This window comes from Stomoxys calcitrans, chromosome 3 (genome assembly GCF_963082655.1).
Source record: "Stomoxys calcitrans chromosome 3, idStoCalc2.1, whole genome shotgun sequence".
Classification (NCBI taxonomy): domain Eukaryota; kingdom Metazoa; phylum Arthropoda; class Insecta; order Diptera; family Muscidae; genus Stomoxys; species Stomoxys calcitrans.
In genome coordinates this window covers 144,761,931-144,784,426 of record NC_081554.1, presented here as the reverse complement: position 1 = coordinate 144,784,426, position 22,496 = coordinate 144,761,931, and the positions used below count along the sequence as shown (strand labels likewise).

The 22,496-nt window shown below is 37.3% G+C and overlaps 1 protein-coding gene across 1 annotated transcript in view; it reads left to right on the top strand.

Annotated features, from left to right (window-relative positions):
• Positions 1 to 22,496, top strand: part of LOC106088824 (uncharacterized) — a 381,905-nt gene that overhangs the window by 97,616 nt on the left and 261,793 nt on the right. The window contains exon 3 of the mRNA XM_059366031.1: positions 18,402 to 19,401. Within this exon, the coding sequence (XP_059222014.1) occupies positions 19,173 to 19,401 (229 nt within the window). The 5' untranslated portion in view covers positions 18,402 to 19,172. The remainder of the gene's footprint in view (positions 1 to 18,401; positions 19,402 to 22,496) is intronic.

Below are 22,496 nucleotides of genomic sequence, written 5' to 3'. Positions count from 1 at the left end.
CGGCCGAACTTACCGCCTTTTAACTTGTTTTATAATGCGTTTTCACAGTTGTTCTGACGAAAAGTCGAAATTAGTACTAGGCTTTAATTAGAATTTCGAATATGGTTGCTGTTTTCGGCTATTATCTTGCTCTTTTGTTCCTTTCGTTAGCAAAGCTTCCTATTTTTTTAGTTATGCTTTGCTTTCTAAATAAGTATCTTTGCAAGTGATTGTGCGGAAAAGGATACGCTTAAATATACATTAAGTATCACATTACCACCATGAGTTTGTCCTTAGATTTTGCTTGTTTGAACTCTCATCTGCTTTTGTGTGATTGCAGCAGTGTTGGAACTTCTTTTAGAGTAAGTTCGACTGGAAGCGCCAAAAACAATGAGCATAAAGCTATGCGCACTCAAACGTACAAACGCATACAAAAAACGAAAACTATAACAATTTGTTATGTGTAGACAAATTTAAGGTAATGAGTGCATACAAATGCAATTAAAGTCTGGAAAGGATGCCAAAAAGCATTTCGAAAGAACACCATACAGGAGACAAACCATTAATATGGAAGCCAAATTTTTCGTTTAGTTTTGCAGCTTTGCGTTGCTTTTATTGTATTTAGGTCAAAATTAAGTAAATCTTGAAAAGGAATGTAATGGCATTCAAAGACGAGTTTGTGTGTCTCCAAATTGATGCAAAAACAAATTAGGTGATAAAACCTACTGAAGAATTTGAATGGAATTTTTTTCTAAAGACAAGAAATATTGTATGCGCATAAGGACATATTGATTTTTTCTCTGTTGAGTATATGTCGCGGAAAAAAATAAAACTTTTAAAATATTTTTGCGGCAAATGAATGCGCTTTATTAGGAAAATACTTTTTTTTATAGTAAATGTGCACCGTTGAACGTAGTGGTGAATTTGCCACATTTTTAATTAAAGTCCTTTCGGTTATGGTAAAAATTTTATGAACTTCGTTGTGATTTTTTGTGGCTACGAATTATTTTTTTTTTCGCGTGTATGTATCTTCTTCAATTCAGAGAACAGGTTTCTATAAAACCATATACTTGTCTGGTTGCGAGCTAATCCAGACCATATCTAACATTGTTATGGGAAATCTCAGAAGATCTCGCACGGATTTTGGAAGCCATAACTGAAAATTATTCTAAAAAAATCTCGGAAGGCTCAAGAACTCAAACTGGAACACTTTCGGTCTTCTCGTAAGCTGAGCAAAGCACTCGCTTATTTCTGCCGTCATCCCGCTGTCTTCATCTCTCGATTCGGTTGCGATGACTGTTTCGTTGCCACTGTCGCTGTTTGGATCTGAATCGGAAATACCACAGGTGACAAGGTACCCACAGCAAATTTTTCGTATAGGAACCTATTCCGAGATACGAATATTTTTCTTCGAGGAGAGAAATCAAAACACGGTCGCTTCACTCAACATTTTTACTTGTTTATGTTCCATTCAAGCTTCTTTTGCGCCAATTTTAATTTGAATACACACATTTTTCAATTGTTTTTGGACTGAAAAATACCTGTTGATTCATAATCCTCAATCGGAGCTAATGACTGATTCACCTGAATTAAGTCGCTCTTCTTTTCATATCGTTGTTACATGTCATTGATTATTTTCCATTGTCGTTGTGCTATATTCCTTATACTCTGCTCTTTATTTAAAATCTCTCTCTCTCTCTCTCTCTTCTTATTTTACTTTGCATTTTGGTATTCTTTGTTTGACTGTCATTCAACGTCCGCGTTGAAATGTATCAATATCATTGCCTCCCATACAATAGCAGAAGAATGCTATGGAATCCGGAATGGAAAAAAGGCAACTTCAATGAAATAGATTAAAATCGTAACATAAGCGAGGTGGTTTCGGTGGCTAAAGACATTATTTTGCAATTTTCACAATAATCTCAGCGAAAGCGCCCTGCATGATATAACTACCGGGTGGGAAACTATCGATACTTTGCTTTTTTTGGTGTGGGGACAATTCTGGCAGAGATCGAATGTACTCAAACAACGTACGGTGTAACCGCAAATGGCTATAGCGTCAACGAGAGAAATAGCAACAACAAACAATAACTTAGAAACAACCAAACGAACTGCCGGAACAGATAAACGTTAAATACACCGCCAGCAGCAGAGGCAGCAACAAGGACATCCGCATACGACAAAAAACAACCCTCATTGCCGTATTTTAAATTCACTCTGAAACAACCAGCCAACCATTCAAGTAAACAAAAAAAAAACAATTCAAGCAAAATAGAAAAAAATTACGGCCATCAATGGACCACAATTGTATCTGTGGCCAAATATCTACCCATGAAACGATTCCACAACGAATAAATGCCGCCGTGCAAAGAGATACTAAGACAGATCCTGGCTAAATGGAATAAACCCAAGAACACTATCGGCGGCCATTTATCTTTATATGAATAAAAATGTTAAATACATCGGTAGCATCGCCATACTGTGAACTAAATTGTGTTAGAGTGTGTGAGCGTGTGTATTGGGCGGTGTTGAATCAGGACTTGGATTCGAAGTTTCTCCTTGCTTTGTTTGTTTTGTTACCAAACTGAACGAAAAAAGAACTAATAAATGGTCATAAAATGATAGGACCATGGTCTTTTTTGTGTTCCTTTTTATTTTTTTTTTTCTCCTTCAAACTCCAGTATATCTCTATGGAGATTTAAGGTTGAGCAATTCCGAGGATTTACTTTTCGGGTTATCGTGATATGCAAATATTGTTGAACTGGCTAAGTTCCCAAACCAAAAAAAAAATGTTCAACTCAATAGACATAAAACTAAATCAAACCAATTAGGAGGTACTTAAAATGGAGATTAAGTTCACTTGATAAGTGAATAAAAAACAATGCCAAAGGAATGAGTTATAAGTTATTTTAAGTGATGGAAATCCATCTAAATATTGAATAACATCAGCAATAATGGAATTCAATTACTTTGAAAAAAATTAAAAAAAATCCCTACGGGGCGATTTGACGGATTTTCTGGCAATTTTAAAAAATTTCGAAGAAAAAAAAAAGCTATCTATGACGCCGGTGGTTATCCCCTCTTAATGCTGGTGACAGTTGTGAAGCACTCTGTCATTTGAAAAAAGTAACTCTTTTTAAGGTCAGTCAGGCCATATCTTGGGCACCCACCACCATGTTTACGTTTTCTATGGATTCATATCGGTATTTAATGAAACCTATATCAATGTATTATAGACCGATTCAGATCATACTTAACACGAACGCTTGATGTCATATGAGGAGTCTTTGTACGAAATTTTAGCCAAATCAGGTGGAAATTGAGACATCTAGGGGCTCAATAAATCAAATCCGAGAACGGTTTATATGTGGGATCATACTTTGCACGGATAATGGAAAGCAAAATACAAGTTTTTGTACCATATCGGATGAAAATTAATCCTTTTAGGGGTACAAGAATAAAAACCTGGAAACATGTTATGTAAGAGCTGTAACCAACTACATGAACTACATCAATAAGAAGTATTTGTGCAAAATTTCAAGCGGCTAGCATTACGCGTTCAACCGCTACCATGAATTGGGCCATACCTAGCACTATTGTCGTAACAGAACACTACGGGCAAAATTTCAGCTCAATCAGACAATATTTGCGTCTTCTAGGGGCTGACGAATTCAAACCGGGAGATCGGTTTATATTGGAGCTATATCAGGATATTGATCGATTTGTACCGTACTTGGCATGTTAGTTGAAAGTCATAATATTCCGTGCAACATTTCAACCAAACCGGATAACAATTACCTCTTCCAAGTGCCTAAGAAATCCAATCGGTTTATATGGGCGCTTTTATCAAATATGGAGGGTGTAACGAACCACCACACGGGCTCTACTTCCTCTGGGAGTGGCTACCTCCTTTCCCCGGCCGCGCTCAGTCTTGGGGCAGTTCTTTCCCATCAGAAGTAGACTCGGTTTCGCAAACATAAAAGTAAAATAAGGTAGCTCTTGAAAAGGAAAAGATAGAAGTAGAAAATGAAGTAAGGAAATAGAAAAGGGAGAAATAGGAAGATGATGTTATTACTACAGGATGCAGTTATTGATCTCGTAACTGCTCAGCTTCCCACCCTACCATGCTGAATTCCAAGTTCTTTCAGCCCTTAAATAGCCTCCTCTACTTAAAGACCATCTCCTTTCACAAATGAACGGATAATGCTTAGAAATTCATTACAATTTATATTTAAAATTAATCAAAACAATAGTAAAAAGTGATGCTATAAATCATATTAAGATAAGAGGAAATATTAATTGCAAATTTAATAATAAAAAAAAAACTAGTAATAATTATTTTAAATGTTAAACAAAAAAAAAAAATTAAAACAATTTATAAATGAGCAGAAGAAATCTTTTTGATTTCAATGATTTTTTTAAAGTGTACTAGTTGTTGGTATTTGAGCATATGCAAACTAAATCGCGAATGTAAAAATAAAATAAGGACTCACCCGTTAATTCAACGTTGTCATCAGGCCTGTTGACTGGGAGTTATTCATTGTTTTGGCAGCTGAAATTCTTTCTTTTTAAAATTTAGTTTGCTGAGCTCACGGTTTGTATAAAATGTAGTTAAATTATTTCGATAGCTAATTCACTAAGTAGAATATTTATATTAGGGTTTCTTCCATTTAAAAGACAGCATTTGGTTGCAAAATATTGTTAAATTGATGGAGAACATCCTTATGTGATATTGGCTTCAATGAATGCCTTCCTTAAATAGTCGCCATTTGATGGGGAATTCCCGCTTTAGCGACAATTTCAAATAGATTTACTATTTTTGTTGCATCCGGTTATACAAATTTTCTAAAGTCCAGTTAAAATTATATCGTCAAATCCTTGTGTAGTTTCATAGAAATTCTTCTAGATTTCCTTTTATAATTTTCAGTGGTAGGTAAAATATTGCCTCACAAAAATCCTTTAGAATCTTCTTGAACGATGTGGAACACGGCGATTTTCCACAAAAACTGAAAGCCAAAACTTCTTTTTTAACGCGCTATTTGATAAAATTGTAAAAATTCTTAGAATTTTCTCCGTTTTAAATGAAAAATTGAAATAAAATTTTAAACAAAAATTAATTATTTTCTGTCCTTTCCGAACAACGTCTTGACAGTTCAAAGTTTCAAATAAAATCCATCGAAAATTAGTTGTTTGAGTATAAAAGAATTTAGAAATCTCTAGTTTACATTCCAAAGCCTCTGTGAGTCTAACAAAAAAAACTTTTCATGCAGTATAAATTTCCTCATCCAAATTGTTAAAATTTATCAGTCACAAGGGCACCGTAGCGCGTTGGTTATCACCTCCTAATGCTGGCGACATTTGTGAGGTACTTTGTCATGTAAAAACTTCTCCCCAAAGAGGTATCACTCTGCGATACGCGGTTCGGACTCGGCTATAAAAAGGAAGTCCCTTGTCATTGAGCTTAAAATTGAATCGGACAACACTTATTGCTTTGTGAGTAGTTTGCCCCTGTTCCTTAATGAAATGTTCATGTGAAAATTTGCATTTTGCATTATCAAATCTTGTTTGAACCGTTGAGTGGAGTGGACGTATTGTTATTTCACTCGGCAAGAATTTTCTTGTAACTCGTAATAGGTCATTATTTTTGGTAGAAAATTTGAAAAGTCACTCAAGGATAGCTGTGATAGAGGTATCCATTAGGCAGTTGATGATTTTCGTCTGTTTCCAGTGAGCGGGAGATCTAGACCCCGGGAGTAGGTTTAGAATGGACTCCAAAGAACCATCAGCTGAGGTGGCGGTATCAGGCGGTAGCATGTTGTCTGCTACTGAAACCTCGACTGGTGGAGCGGCTGCTCCAGGTTTCCTAGGTCTCATTCAGTTTGTAAAGATACAGGCTGGTATCGAGGCCTATACGGACTAATTGCCTTCGGCGATCAACGCTCAATTGAAATGTATCGATGTGCGCTGAAAAAAGTTGCAGCTCTAGATTTAGTCAAGAAGGAAGATATTCTTTCGCGACCAATGGCGCATGCTTGGATACCAAGGATTCCCTCAGATCCTGAAGCGATACTTGGAAGACTAAGGGAATGTAATCCCAATCTTTCAACTGCAGACTGGAAGATTGGATGAGGCTGATGATGGCCGGACACATGCAGTATTCGTACTAAACTCCGGATGTCTCGCAGACTTCAACAAGTCTGAAGGGGTTGTATCCTACGGATTCAACAAGTTGAAACTGAAGGTCTATAGAAACGGTGGATTTGGGGAATCAGGATACGACTCAGCAGTTGTTGCTGAACACTCGCCTGAGGAACTATCGACCACATCGCTAAAGTCAGGTGGATTCCAGGAGACTGAAAATCCCCCTCCCACAATCGAGACAGGAGAGGATTACATCGAAACTGGACCCGACAAGCCATGTGTGGGTGGATCACAAAGTTGGAATGGGGTCAAAGTGTGCGCCAGCTGGGAAGTACGGAACTCAGAAAGTACTTCGACAGCAGCAGATAGTGAAGCATCTAAGGAGAAATCGTCCACACCACAAGTGCCCAGTGTCCTGAGGAAGAGTGGTTCCATAGCTTTCTCACCTGCCCCTGGATGCGTTCGGAAGCTCATCATGACAAGTTCTAACGAATCTTGTGAGGACGAACTTCTGGCTGAGTCAAAAGACGAGACTAAAACAACAGTTGTGTAAATTCTGAATCCTGACTATGGTCCGGTTTTTGCAGATAAATTTTTACCATTATAAGGTCGCATCGATGGCACAAAAGGTTATCCAGATGGCAGGGGGATTTGACGTGGTTCTTATCCAGGAACCATGGGTGTGTGGAGGAATGGTTCGTGGACTAAGAATATCGGGATTTAAACTTCTCAATGGTGTGGCTCCCATGAGCCACAGAGCGTGTATTCTTGCAAATAGTAGTCTAAATTTTTTTTCCGTCTCTAAGCATTAAAGATTTAGTAGCAGCCAGCCTTGAAATAAATAAATCTCATTGCTGGCTTCCCTATATATGGCACACGATTCAGAGATGCCGCCTTCAAACCTTAAGTCGCTGGTTAAAGCCGCTTTGCAGGAAAGAAAAGCCTCATTGTAGGAAGTGATGCTAATCCATATCAACAGATATGGGGAAATTCGGATGTCAACGAAAGGGGTGAGCTGCTTATTGAATATATTATAAGTCGCAATCTGGCGATTTGTAATAAAGGGGATAAACCGAACTTTATTCCAAGGAATAGGTAGGAGGTATTAGTTATTACCTTTGTATCGAATGATATAGGTGGAAGAATATGCGACTGGGAAGGGCTGGATGGCCACAGTTTCTCTGATCATTGTTTTATTAGTTTCAGCCTTGGAAAAAATACTGAGGTTGTGGTCCCTCGGCTAAACAGAAGAAAAGAGGATTGGGATAAATTTCGCCAAAAATTCTGCACTTCTATCCCTTCTAGACTAGAAAAGGAAGTGGAAACTACGGAGGAAATAGACATAGTGGTCAAGCGGATCACGAAGGCCCTGAATGACTCGCTTGTGTCAGCATGTCCTAGTGCCAAGCCAAGGGCCAAACAGCGACCGCCATGGTGGACCCAAGAGCTGGTTGGTCTAAGGAAGGACTGCAGAAATTCTTCAACAGAGCAAAAGCCACAAGAGCACAACACGATTGGGACTTCTATAAGGCTGAGCAAAGAAAATATAAAGTTGAGCTTAGAAAGGCTCAGAACAAATCCTGGGTAAAATTCTGCAGCTCCGTGGAGGATGCATCTGAGGCCCTAGGCTAAGGAAGATTATGTCCTCGAGACCTATAACGGTATATATTTATATGTCAGAGAATGTATGGACAATATCTAGTGAGGAAACACTAGAACTACTCGTTGATACACATTTCCCGGGAAATTCTTCAACGAACAACGTGGCGCCAGAAGAGGTTGTCACTGATATTCATCAGCAAGAGAGCCATTGGCAACAGTTGAGGGTTTAGAGATATAATGCAGTTGTCAGACCTATAATGCTATAAGTTAACAGTTACTACATTTCTGTTTTTATTAATTTGAGTGCTTTTACAGAACTGAATCAAAAATCTTAAACTTAGGTTGAAGTTGGTTGGTGCTGCTGTTGGCGCTGCTGCTGTTGGTTGGTGCTGTTGCTGGTGCTGCTATTGGTTTCTTGCTGATTGACGATTTTGTTATTGTTGTCGTCATGAGGTGTCAGGTTACCCGCTTTGCTGTGTTTGCTGTTGATCTGCGGTACTGGTGGATACGGATTGTTGACCCTTGCGTTAGCTGTAGAAATGCTTACATTTCATTACCATTACCATTTCATATTGTTGCTTACAAATCATGATGGTTCACTGTTTGTTGTTGCAGGCGGACAATGTTGACTGACAGCGGTCAATGAATTAATCAATAGAATCAGCAATTTTTTGGTATCGAAATCCAATATAAAGAATTTTTTGTTTGGCTGACATCCCAGCAAACATCTTTGATGTTAACACCTCCCCTCTTAGTTACGAGCGTCCTCGATCGTAATACCGTTAGAAGTAAGGTATCTGAGATAATCTTGGTACGTCTCTTGGAAAGTTTGTTGAATTCGATGTCGGAACTGATAGTTGATTGGGAGGTGCTAGATTAACGGTTTCAATCAATGGGCGCTGCTTTCTTCTTATCAAGAACAATACCAGAATGAGAGCTGCAGCTATTGTGAGTAAATGCACGGCCGCACTCCATTTGTTTTTAATGTTCAACAGTTCTATCGCTTTTGTATTGTTTAGATGGATCCTTTTTACAAATTCCAAAGTGGTTACTTCTTCTATTTTTGATCCAGGAGATCTAGGTTGTAGGATTGCAGGTAATGGTTCGGCATACGTTGTTTGGAAATAGTTGTATGTCTCGTTGTCAATTGTTATGGAAGCGTTTTGAAACTTGATTATGAAGGTTCCCGTAAGATTGTACTGCTCGTCGTTGATGAGAATGGTACCATCGAATTGATTTAGTAGAATCATCCCAGGCAAGACTTCCTCTACTGTAGGGGTGGTGCTATGTCTCAATAAAGTACAGTTTGCTTCTACGCTTTTTAAAAGATTTAACAAACAATTTTCTTTTTCTATTCTTTTGACATTATTTAAATTACAAACAGTCAGATTATTGAAAGATTTACATGGTTTAAGGATCCCATAGGATTCATTTTTACAAACTAGCATTTCATTATAATCAATTTTATTAATAAGATCCCCACTCTTAGTGGGTTTAATCAAGAGTTTACTGCAGGAATCTAAATTCGTAGTCGGTACATTGACAATATAAATAAGTGATTTTTCATTTGATGCAATTTTTACTTCAGAGAATTCGAATATTTCTTCTATGTTTACAAAGGGAATTGAATCTTTCTCGAAAAGCTCTTTTGCAATATTCACTTCAGTGTTCGACAATACAAATGAATTTATTATGCCGGACTTTGCCCAGTGAATGGCATAATTTACATTAACAATTTCTTCCTTTAAAAGGTCAATTTTCATTTTGAGCATGGTTATAAAATTTTCATTGGTTTTTACAATTTTTATAATTTTGTTGGTATTTTCTGTGAGTTCATCTATTTTTTTTAGAGACAGATTATTTATTACAACCTGCCTATTATTGCTTGACAAAACATTGTTAATTTTTTGCTCTATTATCTCGAAATCGTCGTGATCTGGATTTCCGGCGATCCATTTCCAACTTTTCTTAATTCTATTGATTTTTCTATTTCCTGAAGTTACAATTTTTAAATTCTTTAATTATTCACCAAAATTTTTTCTCTACCAGAGTTTTCACATTTTTTTCACTTTTGTACTTAAATTCTTCTTAATTATTAAATCTAACTTTTTCCAACTTTTCTTAATTCTATTGATTTTTCTATTTCCTGAAGTTACAATTTTTAAATTCTTTAATTATTCACCAAAATTTTTTTCTCTACCAGAGTTTTCACATTTTTTTCACTTTCGTACTTAAATTCTTCTTAATTATTAAATCTAACTTTTTCCAACTTTTCTTAATTCTATTGATTTTTCTATTTCCTGAAGTTACAATTTTTAAATTCTTTAATTATTCACCAAAATTTTTTTCTCTACCAGAGTTTTCACATTTTTTTCACTTTCGTACTTAAATTCTTCTTAATTATTAAATCTAACTTTTTCCAACTTTTCTTAATTCTATTGATTTTTCTATTTCCTGAAGTTACAATTTTTAAATTCTTTAATTATTCACCAAAATTTTTTTCTCTACCAGAGTTTTCACATTTTTTTCACTTTTGTACTTAAATTCTTCTTAATTATTAAATCTACGATTCACAAATTTTTTTTTTGTGTTCACTGCCTACTTACAAATGTATCCCTATAAAGATTTTCCATACGTCCATGGAGGCGATTTCGTTGTCCTTTCGTTAAATCTACTTGGAGAATCGTCCACTTACTTGTTGACGTGTGTTGAGCCGGTAGTTGTAGCTACAGCCTCTGTGGTCTTCTAGGGTGTTTTTTTTGGTCCTTGGTCACAGCCTCCGGGTGCGTTGATGGATTGTTGGGCGCCCCACGTTGGGCGCCAGTTAACAGTTACTACATTTCTGTTTTTATTAATTTGAGTGCTTTTACAGAACTGAATCAAAAATCTTAAACTTAGGTTGAAGTTGGTTGGTGCTGCTGTTGGCGCTGCTGCTGTTGGTTGGTGCTGTTGCTGGTGCTGCTATTGGTTTCTTGCTGATTGACGATTTTGTTATTGTTGTCGTCATGAGGTGTCAGGTTACCCGCTTTGCTGTGTTTGCTGTTGATCTGCGGTACTGGTGGATACGGATTGTTGACCCTTGCGTTAGCTGTAGAAATGCTTACATTTCATTACCATTACCATTTCATATTGTTGCTTACAAATCATGATGGTTCACTGTTTGTTGTTGCAGGCGGACAATGTTGACTGACAGCGGTCAATGAATTAATCAATAGAATCAGCAATTTTTTGGTATCGAAATCCAATATAAAGAATTTTTTGTTTGGCTGACATCCCAGCAAACATCTTTGATGTTAACATATATGGTGTTGTGGTTGGCTTGTTTGTGCATCACATCCGCACTGAGGACGACACCATCTGATGCTCTGAATTTAATGCTACATCTTATGCCTCTGGACATTGTGGCTACCCAAATCGCAGCCACCACTGCCGTGAGGTTCAAGTACCTTTTTCATAGGTCATGTGGCGGCTATGGACACTGTGTTATCATTGATACAATATCCGATGTTCCAGGCAGTGTGGATTACACCCAACCTGAGCCTATATAAAGTCATTACGACGATTGGCATAAATATCTTCTCAGACAGCCAGGCAGCCATTAAATCCCTGGAGAACGTATTTTTGAACACAAAAACCGTCCTCGACTGTCGCAGATCTCTCAACGAGATAGCTGAACAGTTCAAAATTTACCTGTTCTCGGTGCCGGGCCACAGAGATATCCCAGGGAATTGTAAAGCAGACGAGCTTGCGAGACTAGGAACTACCTTACACATTCTAGGGATACTGAAATCTGTGGGTATGCCTCTGGCGACATGTAAACTAAATTTTCTGGACCAGGCCCGAAGGTCAACGAATGATAGATGGTCACAAAGAGGGGCCTGTGAGCATTTCAAAACTATTGTATGCGGCCTAATCTAGACTTGAAGACTACTGCTTTGCTGTCATTGGCTAGAACAGACGTCTCAGTCACTGTCTCCGTCGTGACAGGTCAATGTCTAATCGGAAAACTTGCTGACAGACTGAAGGTTGCAAGCAACGAATTTTGCAGAAGCTGTGAGAACATCAAAGAAGAATAGACTATAGAACACCTTCTGTGTGTGTGTCCCGCATTAGAAGATATAGGAGTTCCACTTTACGTTCTCATTTCTTTGTTGGGCTTTTTAAAGCGATAAGGATGGTTCAACTGTAAGAACTAGAAGGCATTTTCCTTCTTCTGTTCCTGTGGTATCACAATGGATGATATATATGGCCTATTTACAATCCCCAACGAACAACATCAATAAGAAGTATCTGTGCAAAATTTCGAGATTCGACCGTTTTCGTGGTTTACACGGACGAACGGAAATTGCTAGATTAATTTACAATAGAATTCAAGACGATCAAAAATATATGTATTTTTTTTTTGTGGGGTCGCAGAACAGCCTGTAGAACAGTATAGCCCCATCCCATGGTGGCGGGTATAAAAACAAGAGATCGTGTTTGGCTGGGCCGAATCTTATGTATCCTCCACCTTAGATCATACTTGTAAATTTGTTTGCACCTCTTCCCTTTATATTTAGAAGGTAAAGAAATATAATGGGAAGTTATAAGAAGAAATCCCGTTGATTTTGATATATTTCAATAAGAATTGATTTCTGTAGGTGCTCAAGATTACAAATCAAGAGATCAGTTTATATGGAACTGTATTATTATTTGATTCGATTTGTATGATCTACTTAATGCAGATGTTGGTAATAAGAAAATTTATAGTGCCAATTTTCAGCCAAATCGGAAGGGAATTGCACCCTCCAGAAGCTCAAGAAGTCAAATCGGGAAAACGGATTATATGGGAGCTTTATAAGTTTATAGACTGATTCAGATCATACTTGGCACAGCTGTCTCATATCATAAGAGAAATCATCGTGAACAAATTTCAGAGATTGGCTTATATGGCAGCTATATTAGGTTATGAACTGATGTGAACGATTTTTGGTACGGTTTTTGAAGATCAAAGATAAACATCTCATACAAAACTTCAGCTAAATCGGGTACGAATTGCGCCTTCTAGTCAATAAGGAAGTCAAGATCCGAGATTATGGACCAATCAGGTTATGGACCGATTTTGACCATTATTGACATAATTATTGGAAGTCAAAGCTAAATACCTCATGCAAAATCTAAGCCAAGTCGGATAAGAATTGCGCCCTCTATAGGCTCAAAAATTCAAAATCCGAGATTGGTTTATATGGCGGCTATACCAAAACCTTAACCGAAATGGTCCATTTACAATCCCAACCGACACACACCAATAAGAAGTATTTGTACAAAATGTCGAGTATTTAAATCTTTACTCCTTCGAAAGTGTGCTATCGGCAGACAGACAGACGGACGGCAGATGAATGGACATGGCTAAATCGAGTACAAATGTTAGGACGACCAAGAATAAATATACTTATTGGGCCTTAGACCAATATTTCGAAATGTTAGGAAGACCAAGAATAAATATACTTATTTGGCCTTAGACCAATATTTCGAAATGTAACAAACGGAATGACGAAGTAAGTATACCCCATCCTATGGTGGTGGGTATAAAAATTATGTCCTTCACGTCTAATTCAACAAATTTAACCTTCAAGCAATAAATGACGTTTGTTGCCCAACGCAGAAACTAACATCACAAAGGATTGCACATTCTACTGGCCCACATACCAAGATAAACAAATGTGTTGTTCTTTTTTCTAAAAGTAATAAAAAGTGCATGTTTTAATGTTGCCTTGCCTTTTAGTGGGGAAAACTGACTATAACAAAACAAGTGCTGCGAAACCATCTATAAACAAGTAAGAGCTTGCTAGGTTCGGCCGGGCCGAATCCTATAAACCCTCCACCATGGATCGCATTGGTCCAGTTCTTTGAGCGGTATCTCCTTTTAGGCAAACAAAGAACAATGAATAAGAACTGTTGGGCTATTGCAATATCAAGTTTTAGTCCGATTCGGACCAAAAATGAATTGAATGCCGAACATTGTAGAAGTTATTGTGTAATATTTCAGTCCATTCAGATAAGAATTCCGCCTTGTAGAGGCTCAAGAAGCAAAATCGAGAGATCGGTTTATATGGGAGCTGTTTCAAGCTATAGATCGATTCAGACCATATTGGACACGTTGAAGGTTATGGCAGAAGCACATGTTGAAGGTCATTGCAGAAGCTGTTGTACAAAATGTCTGCCAAATCGGATTATAATTGCGCCCTCTATAGGCTCAAGACATCAAGATCCCAGATCGGTTTATATGGCAGCTATATCAGTTATAATTATAACAAAACACCACGCGCAAAATTTCAGCTAAATCGGATAAAAACTGCCCCCTATTAAAGCTGAAGAAGTAAGGACCCTAGATCGGTTTATATTGCAACTATATCTGGTTATGAACCCATTTGAACCGTACTTAGCACAATTATTGGAGTGATACCATAACACTTCATGTAACATTTCAGCTAAATCGGATAAAAAATACGCCCTCTAGAGGCTCAAGAAGTCTAGACACAAGATCGGTTTATATGGCAGCTATAACAAAACATACACCGATGTGGCCCATTTACAATCACAACCGACCTACACCAATAAAAAGTATTTGTGCAAAATTTCAAGCGGCTAGTTTTACTCTTTCGAAAGTACTTTTGACAGACAGACGGACGGACATGGCTAGATCGACTTAAAATGAAATGACGATTAAGAATATACTTTTATATATATATACTTTATGGGGTCTTAGCAACATATTTCGAGGTGTTACAAACAGAATGATGAAATTAGTATACCCCCATCCTCTGGTGGAAGGTATAAAAATGTTAAAGCTACAGTGAATTTTCAATTTATAAACAAGTGCACGCGTGCACACAAACACACTTACACAGTTTGCAAACTAATACAAATGCACTTAAGCTCGCAAGTACCAGCAACATCGCTTTGAAGCTCAATGTGATAACTGGCAGAAAATAATAGCAGTTGAAAAGCCATGACACTAAAACTCATTACGGATTTCAGTTGTTATTGTCTGCGGAATGTGGATGTGTGTGTAAATGAGTTCGTTTATGTTTGTGTGGTGTAACTATTATGCAATTAAAACTTTCATCAAAGCAATTAAAATTGCAACATCAAAAATTGAGGACGAAAAGATCTTTTGGACAGGGAAGACTGTCTATAAAGGACGATTATGAAAAAAATGTAAATAGCTCAATTCTCACCCGATTTGCAGAAATTTTGAACAACGGCTTCTCTCATGACCTTCAACATACGTGTCTAATATGGTCTGAATCTATCAATAGCTTGATACAGCTCCCGTATAAACCTATCTCCCAATTTTGCTTCTTGAGCCCCTACAAGGCGCAATTCTAATCCGAATGAACTGAAATATTACAAAATGAGTTTTACAATGTTCAGCATTCATTTATGATCCAAATCGGACTATAACTTGATATAGCTCCAATAGCATAACAGTTCTTATTCAATATTCTTTGTTTGCCTAAAAAGAAATACCACGCATAGAACTCGACAAATGCCATCCACGCTCTTACTTGTTCTTTACTTATAAATTAATTTAGCATCGTGCTTATGTAAATGGATATTTTTTTTTAATTTCAAAAATGTTTTGTGGACATTGAAAAGGATGCCAAATTCATTTTAATATTGTAACATAATTCAAACTTTTGCCAATTATAAGCATATCTATGATACATAATTATAGTAAAAGCCTTCCATGTAACTTTAAACTTTAAAAATTGTCGATTTCCGAGGTTACCATCCGTTTATCACTTTTTATCCATCACTGGTCTATATGTTTAAAAACTTACCCTCTCTCTAGTTGGAGAGGTACAAAATAATTTAGGGTCTTAGGCCCATAAAAGCCACATTTATTATCCGATTTCGCTGAAAATCGGGACAGTGAGTTGTGTTAGGCCCTTCGACATCCTTCGTCAATTTGGCCCAGATCGGTCCAAATTTGGATATAGCTGTCATATAGACCGATCATCCGATTTAGGGTCTTAGACCATAAAAGCCACATTTATTATCCGATTTTGCTGAAATTTGGGACAGTGACTTATGTTAGGCTTTTCGACTTCTGTGTCGTATATGGTTCATCGGTTTATTTTAAGATATAGCTACTAAAAAGGCCAATATTTTGTTATACACAATTGAACAATGACTTGTACTTATAAGTATTTGGTCCAAATCGGAACATATTTCGATATAACTGCTATGGGACATAAGGTATGCAATTTTCAACGGATTTTGATGGAAGGTGGTTTACATATATACCCGAGGTGGTGGGTATCTAAAGTTCGGCCCGGCCGAACTTAACGCCTTTTTACTTGTTTTGCCTAAGAAGAGATGCCGGGAAAAGAACTCGACAAATGAGATCCATGGTGGAGGGTATATAAGATTCGGCACTACCGAAATTACACGCTTTTATTTGTTTATTTTAATCTTAAAACATTTTACACAAAAAATGTGATTGAAAAAAATATTAGCGGTCTAGGCAGCACGTTTTTTCGCTCATTTTTTAATGGAATCGGAAACATTTTTGTCCATTTCCATTTTTCAAAAAGTCTAGCCGTCTAGAAAATAAAACTTCCCAAAAACAGTTTTTAGACGATCTTTTTAAATTTTTAGACGCAGCTCGGGCGATTGCGGATGGTAAACTCTGAAATCGACAATTTTAAAAGATTCGCCTCAGGTACTAAATGTCGAAAATCATTAAAGCAACAGACAAATGGCCGCCTGGTGAAAGAATACACAAAAAGAATGTCTAAGGAACATACCTTGTTTGGTTATTTACGCAATAAAGAAATATCCATCCCAAAGAATGTTTCTGAATATGCGAAAATAACAAATTCCCTTAATTTTAAATTCCATTTTTCAAAAAGTCTAGCTGTCTAGAAAATAAAACTTCCAAAAAAAACAGTTTTTAGGCGACCTTTTTAAATTTGTAGACGCAGCTCGCGCGATTGCGGATGGTAAACTCGGAAAGCGACAATTTTAAAAGATACGCCTCAGGTACTAAAATGCTGATATGTCCAGTGATAAAAATCATTACAGCAACAGACAAATGGCTGTCTGGTGCAAGAAAACACAACAAGAATGTCTAAGGAACATACCTTGTTTGGTTATTTACGCAATAAAGAAATATCCATCCCAAAGAAGGTTTATAAATATGCGAAAACAACAACTCCCTTAAGTAATTATTGATTTTTGTTTGTTTCTCTTTCCATGCAAATGGAAAAGGAAAGCCAGAAATAGCAACACACACCAACCACTATGAGACGCGTTTCGTCTTTGGTTAGAAGACTTTTCAACCATATTAGGTGTGATGGCTTCAAGGGCCGTGCGTTCGTATTTTGTATTTGAAATTTATTAATTGCGAAAACGCCTCTACGATGCAATTACCACATTGACCACGCTCGACAACTCTGTCTATTAGCTGTACTTTTTCCCAATGCATGTGTTTTTTTGTAATTGGTTAGTTAGCACAATTGCTGGTAAGGGGTTTCTACAACTACGTCAGTGTTGTTGGCACAACTACCAGTAGGGTAACAAGCAAAACTACTGTAAGGGTGTTGTGCTAACTCTTATGGGGTACTGCAGGAAATAAAACGTAGTTGATACGATTGTCAGAAGCAAAATAATTTTTTTTACGGAGATGATTGATGGAACTTATATATCGGTTAGTAACATCTCCTTTTAATACTTTTCATTGTATCGTAGTTAAGATAGCAACTGAATTATAAAAAAAAATAATATTAATAATAATAGAACTATATGTTTACACTCTAAACTATTGCAACGGAATACTGTAGCTTCGTATTTTTTTTTTTACGCTAATAATTTTAAAGGAGCACTTATGAAGTAAGATTGTGTTCGTAAAAAATTTAATTATATTTTAAAAATTTACATTTTGTTTAAGTTTTTCGCATCTAATCCGAATGCTGAACATAATACTCTGCTTAATCAGGTGCGGGTTACTGGACCAACGCCCTTGACGCATGGGTTATGTGGGAGCGCACATCTATCTCTCGATGTTGCTTCACCCCAACCAGGGAACAAACGATGACGTTGGCCACTGGTTATTTTAAAGCGTTTGCCGTGATAACGATGAACACAACACAAGTCGCAGTCTATGTGATGCTCATAGTTATCCCGTGTCGCCCGGGTAACCAACTCTTTATCAGCTCAATTTAAAGTCTGCAGCGTAATTTCAACAGACATACGAAGGAACATTGCTAGATCGATCTAAAATATGTATACAATATTTGAACGAACATTTATATTTCGTTGTGAGGCAAACGGAATGAATGAAAATACTCCTCTCCTTCGGTGGTGGTCGTCATCAGCACTATAGTTTTCTCCGTTCTTCTCTCAGCCGGCCTACAGTACATTATTGTTGGCATCCAAGGTTAGGTCTTGGCGATCTTAAAGTAATTTTTATTTGTTTTCATATCAAAATTGATAAATAATGCCATACGTATGTATATTGCTTTCCGTAAATTTTGAAAGCCAATTGAAATTAATCTGAAGTTAAACAAAAATAAACTTAAAAGATTTCAAACGATAACAACAATTTACACACATACACGCACACTTTTTCTATACTTAAAATTAACATTACTGTAACTATTTAAATCCCCTATATATCCTTGTATTTGCAGATTTCTTAGCTGCTATGCAACCCACACAGAAATCACTCCCGAAAAATAACAAAATGCTGCTTCTGACATTTTCAGTATGGTGTGCTTAAGTTTAAATCTTCCTTCAAAAGACAATTGAATTGACAATTTGGTTTAAATAAATCTACATACAAAAAAAATCTATAAAAACCGAACAAAATCGAATTGCTTAAAAAAAGAAAAATATATTAAACAGAAGACAAGAAACAGAGTAGACACCCAGCTACACAAATAACAGTTGCGAAAAAACAATAACGCATACATAAACAGCAAAACGGAAGCGGAAATTGTAAAATAAAATTCCGCACAAATACGCACACCATTGTTACAAACATCATAAAACAGAAGTCATAAAAGCTTTGGGCAGAAAAAAAAACAAATACATCGACCAAGTCAACAACAGTTCCAGCAAGAAACGCAGAAAATAAATTGAGGAATTTAAACGCAAACCAAACCCAGTCAACAAGAGCAACGACCAACCGAACTGGCCCTCGTTTGAGGCCAAGTAACAACAAACAAACCAATAAACTGATAAACATTTACAGTTATAACTATCCCCTTTAAACAACTATTGCCACTTCCGCTTGACTGGTTATTGGTATTTTGTTTTCTTTTTGTTGTTTTGTTTTTATTTTCTCGGGATTTTCTGCTTCGTTTGTATTTTCTTGGCGTTTCTTAAGAAGGATATTTTCTTTTTGAAAAATATACAAACATTGTGTACCAGAGTACCAGAAACAGTCGACAAATACAAACATGACGTCTTCGACAGGAATATCAACAACAACAACAGCAAATACATCAACATCGCCAATAACGGCTACAATGCCATTGACGGAAAGTTCAACAACACCTCCACCTTCCAGTTGTATGCAAAGGACCTTCAGGCTAGCTCGCAAAGGAAGTGGCGTTACGGGGCAACATCCTCGACATCTGTTGGCTTACATTCTGATATCGATATTGGTTGTGCTGTGTTGGCTGCCAGGTAAGTGGGGAAAAATTCAAATGAAAAATATGCGTAAAATGAAATCGTATAAAAATGCTATACGGCAACTGTAATAATACTTAAGTAATTTTCGAAATTTTTTTTTTGATTTTTTTTAAGATATTTATACCCTACACCACTACTGTGGTACAGGGTACTATAACTAAGTGCATTTGTTTGTAACACCCTAAAGGAAGAGAGATAGATCCATTGATAAATATGCCGATCGACCCAGAATCACTTTCTGATTCGATTTAGCTATGTCCGTCTGTCTGTCTGTCTGTCCATCTGTCGATGTTAATTTGTGTACAAACTAGTCGCAATTTTCATCCGATCGTTTTCAAATTTGCTATGGGCAAGTTTTTTGCCCGAAGCCTATTAAAATTTGGATATAGTCCAGATTTGGATATAGCTTCCATATATATATTCGTCCAGTTTGCAGTACTCTTATATAAAACAAGTAAAAGCGTGCTAAGTTCGGCCGGGCCGAATCTTATATACCCTCCACCATGGATCGCATTTGTCGAGTTCTTTTCCCGGCATCTCTTCTTAGGCAAAACAAGTAAAAGCGTGCTAAGTTCGGCCGGGCCGAATCTTATATACCCTCCACCATGGATCGCATTTGTCAAGTTCTTTTCCCGGCATCTCTTCTTGGGCAAAAAAGGATATAAGAAAAGGTTTGCTCTGCTGTTAGAGCGATATCAAGATATGGTGCGGTTAGCACCACAATTAAATTATATGTTGGAGTCCTGTGTGAAATGTCAGCCAATTCGAATAAGAATTGCGCCCTTTTGGGGATCAAGAACTAAAATAGAGAGATCGATTTATATGGGAGCTATATCGGGCTATAAACCGATTCAGATGATAATAAACACGTATGTTGATGGTCATGAGAGGATCCGTAGTACAAAATTTCAAGCAAATCGGATAATAATTGCGACCTCTAGAGGCTCAAGAAGTCAAGATCCCAGATCGGTTTATATGTCAGCTATATCAGGTTATGAACCGATTTGAACTACACTTGGCACAGTTGTTGGATATCATAACAAAACTCGTCGTGAAAAATTTCATCGCAATCGGATAAGAATTGCGCACTCTAGAGGCTCAAGAAGTCAAGACCCAAGATCGGTTTATATGGCAGCTATATCAGGTTATGGAGCGATTTAAACCATACTTGGCACAGGTATTGGATATCATAACAAAACACGTCGTGCAAAATTTCATCCCAATCGGATAAGAATTGCGCACTCTAGAGGCTCAAGAAGTCAAGACCCAAGATCGGTTTATATGGCAGCTAAATCAGGTTATAAACCGATTTGAACCATACTTGGCACAGTTGTTGGATATCATAACAAAACACGTCGTGCAAAATTTCATCCCAATCGGATAAGAATTGCGCACTCTAGATGCTCAAGAAGTCAAGACCCAAGATCGGTTTATATGGCAGCTATATCAGTTTATGGAGCGATTTGGACCATACTTAACACAGTATATATAATAAAACACGTCGTGCAAAATTTCATGCCAATCGGATAAGAATTGCGCACTCTAGAGGCTCAAGAAGTCAAGACCCAAGATCGGTTTATATGACAGCTATATCAGGTTATGGACCGATTTGAACCATATTTGGCACAGTTGTTGGATATCATAACAAAACACGTCGTGCAAAATTTCATGCCAATCGGATAAGAATTGCGCACTCTAGAGGCTCAAGAAGTCAAGACCCAAGATCGGTTTATATGGCAGCTATATCAAAACATGGACCGATATGGCCCATTTACAATACCAACCGACCTACACTAATAAGAAGTATTTGTGCAAAATTTCAAGCGGCTAGCTTTACTCTTTCGGAAGTTAGCGTGCTTTCGACAGACAGACGGACGGACGGACGGACGGACAGACGGACGGACATGGCTAGAACGACATAAAATGTCACGACGATCAAGAATATATATACTTTATGGGGTCTCAGAGGAATATTTCGAGTAGTTACAAACAGAATGACGAAATTAGTATACCCCCCATCTTATGGTGGAGGGTATAAAAAGGATATAAGAAAAGATTATGTTGGAGACCTGTGTAAAATGTCAGCCAATTCGAATAAGAATTGCGCTCTTTGTGGGCTCAAGAAGTAAAATAGAGAGATCGATTTATATGGGAGCTGTATCGGGCTATAGACCGATTCAGACCATAATAAACACGTATGTTAATGGTCATGAGAGAATCCGTCGTACAAAATTTCAGGCAAATCGGATAATAATTGCGATCTCTAGAGGCTCAAGAAGTCAAGATCCCAGATCGGTTTATATGGCAGCTAAATCAGGTTGTGAACCGATTTTAACCATATTTGGCACAGTTGTTGGATATCATAACAAAATACTACGTGCCAAAATTCATTCAAATTGGGTAAGAATTGCGCCCTCTAGAGGCTCAAGAAGTCAAGACCCAAGATCGGTTTATATGACAGCTATATAAGGTTATGGACCGATTTGAACCATACTTGACACAGTTGTTGCACATCATAACAAAACACGTCGTGCAAAATTTCATTCCAATCGGATAAGAATTGCGCACTCTAGAGGCTCAAGAAGTCAAGACCCAAGATCGGTTTATATGACAGCTATATAAGGTTATGGACCGATTTGAACCATACCTGGCACAGTTGTTGGATTTCATAGCGAAACACGTCGTGCAAAATTTCATTCCAATCGGATAAGAATTGCGCACTCTAGAGCCTCAAGAAGTCAAGACCCAAGATCGGTTTATATGGCAGCTTTTTTATCAAAACATGGACCGATATGGCCCATTTACAATACCAACCGACCTACACTAATAAGAAGTATTTGTGCAAAATTTCAAGCGGCTAGCTTTACTCCTTCGGAAGTTAGCGTGCTTTTGACAGACAGACGGACGGACGGACGGACGGACAGACGGACGGACATGGCTAGATCGACATAAAATTTCACGACGATCAAGAATATATATACTTTATGGGGTCTAAGACGAATATTTCGAGTAGTTACAATCAGAATGACGAAATTAGTATACCCCCATCTTATGGACTCAGAAACGGCTGAACCGATTTTCTTGAAATT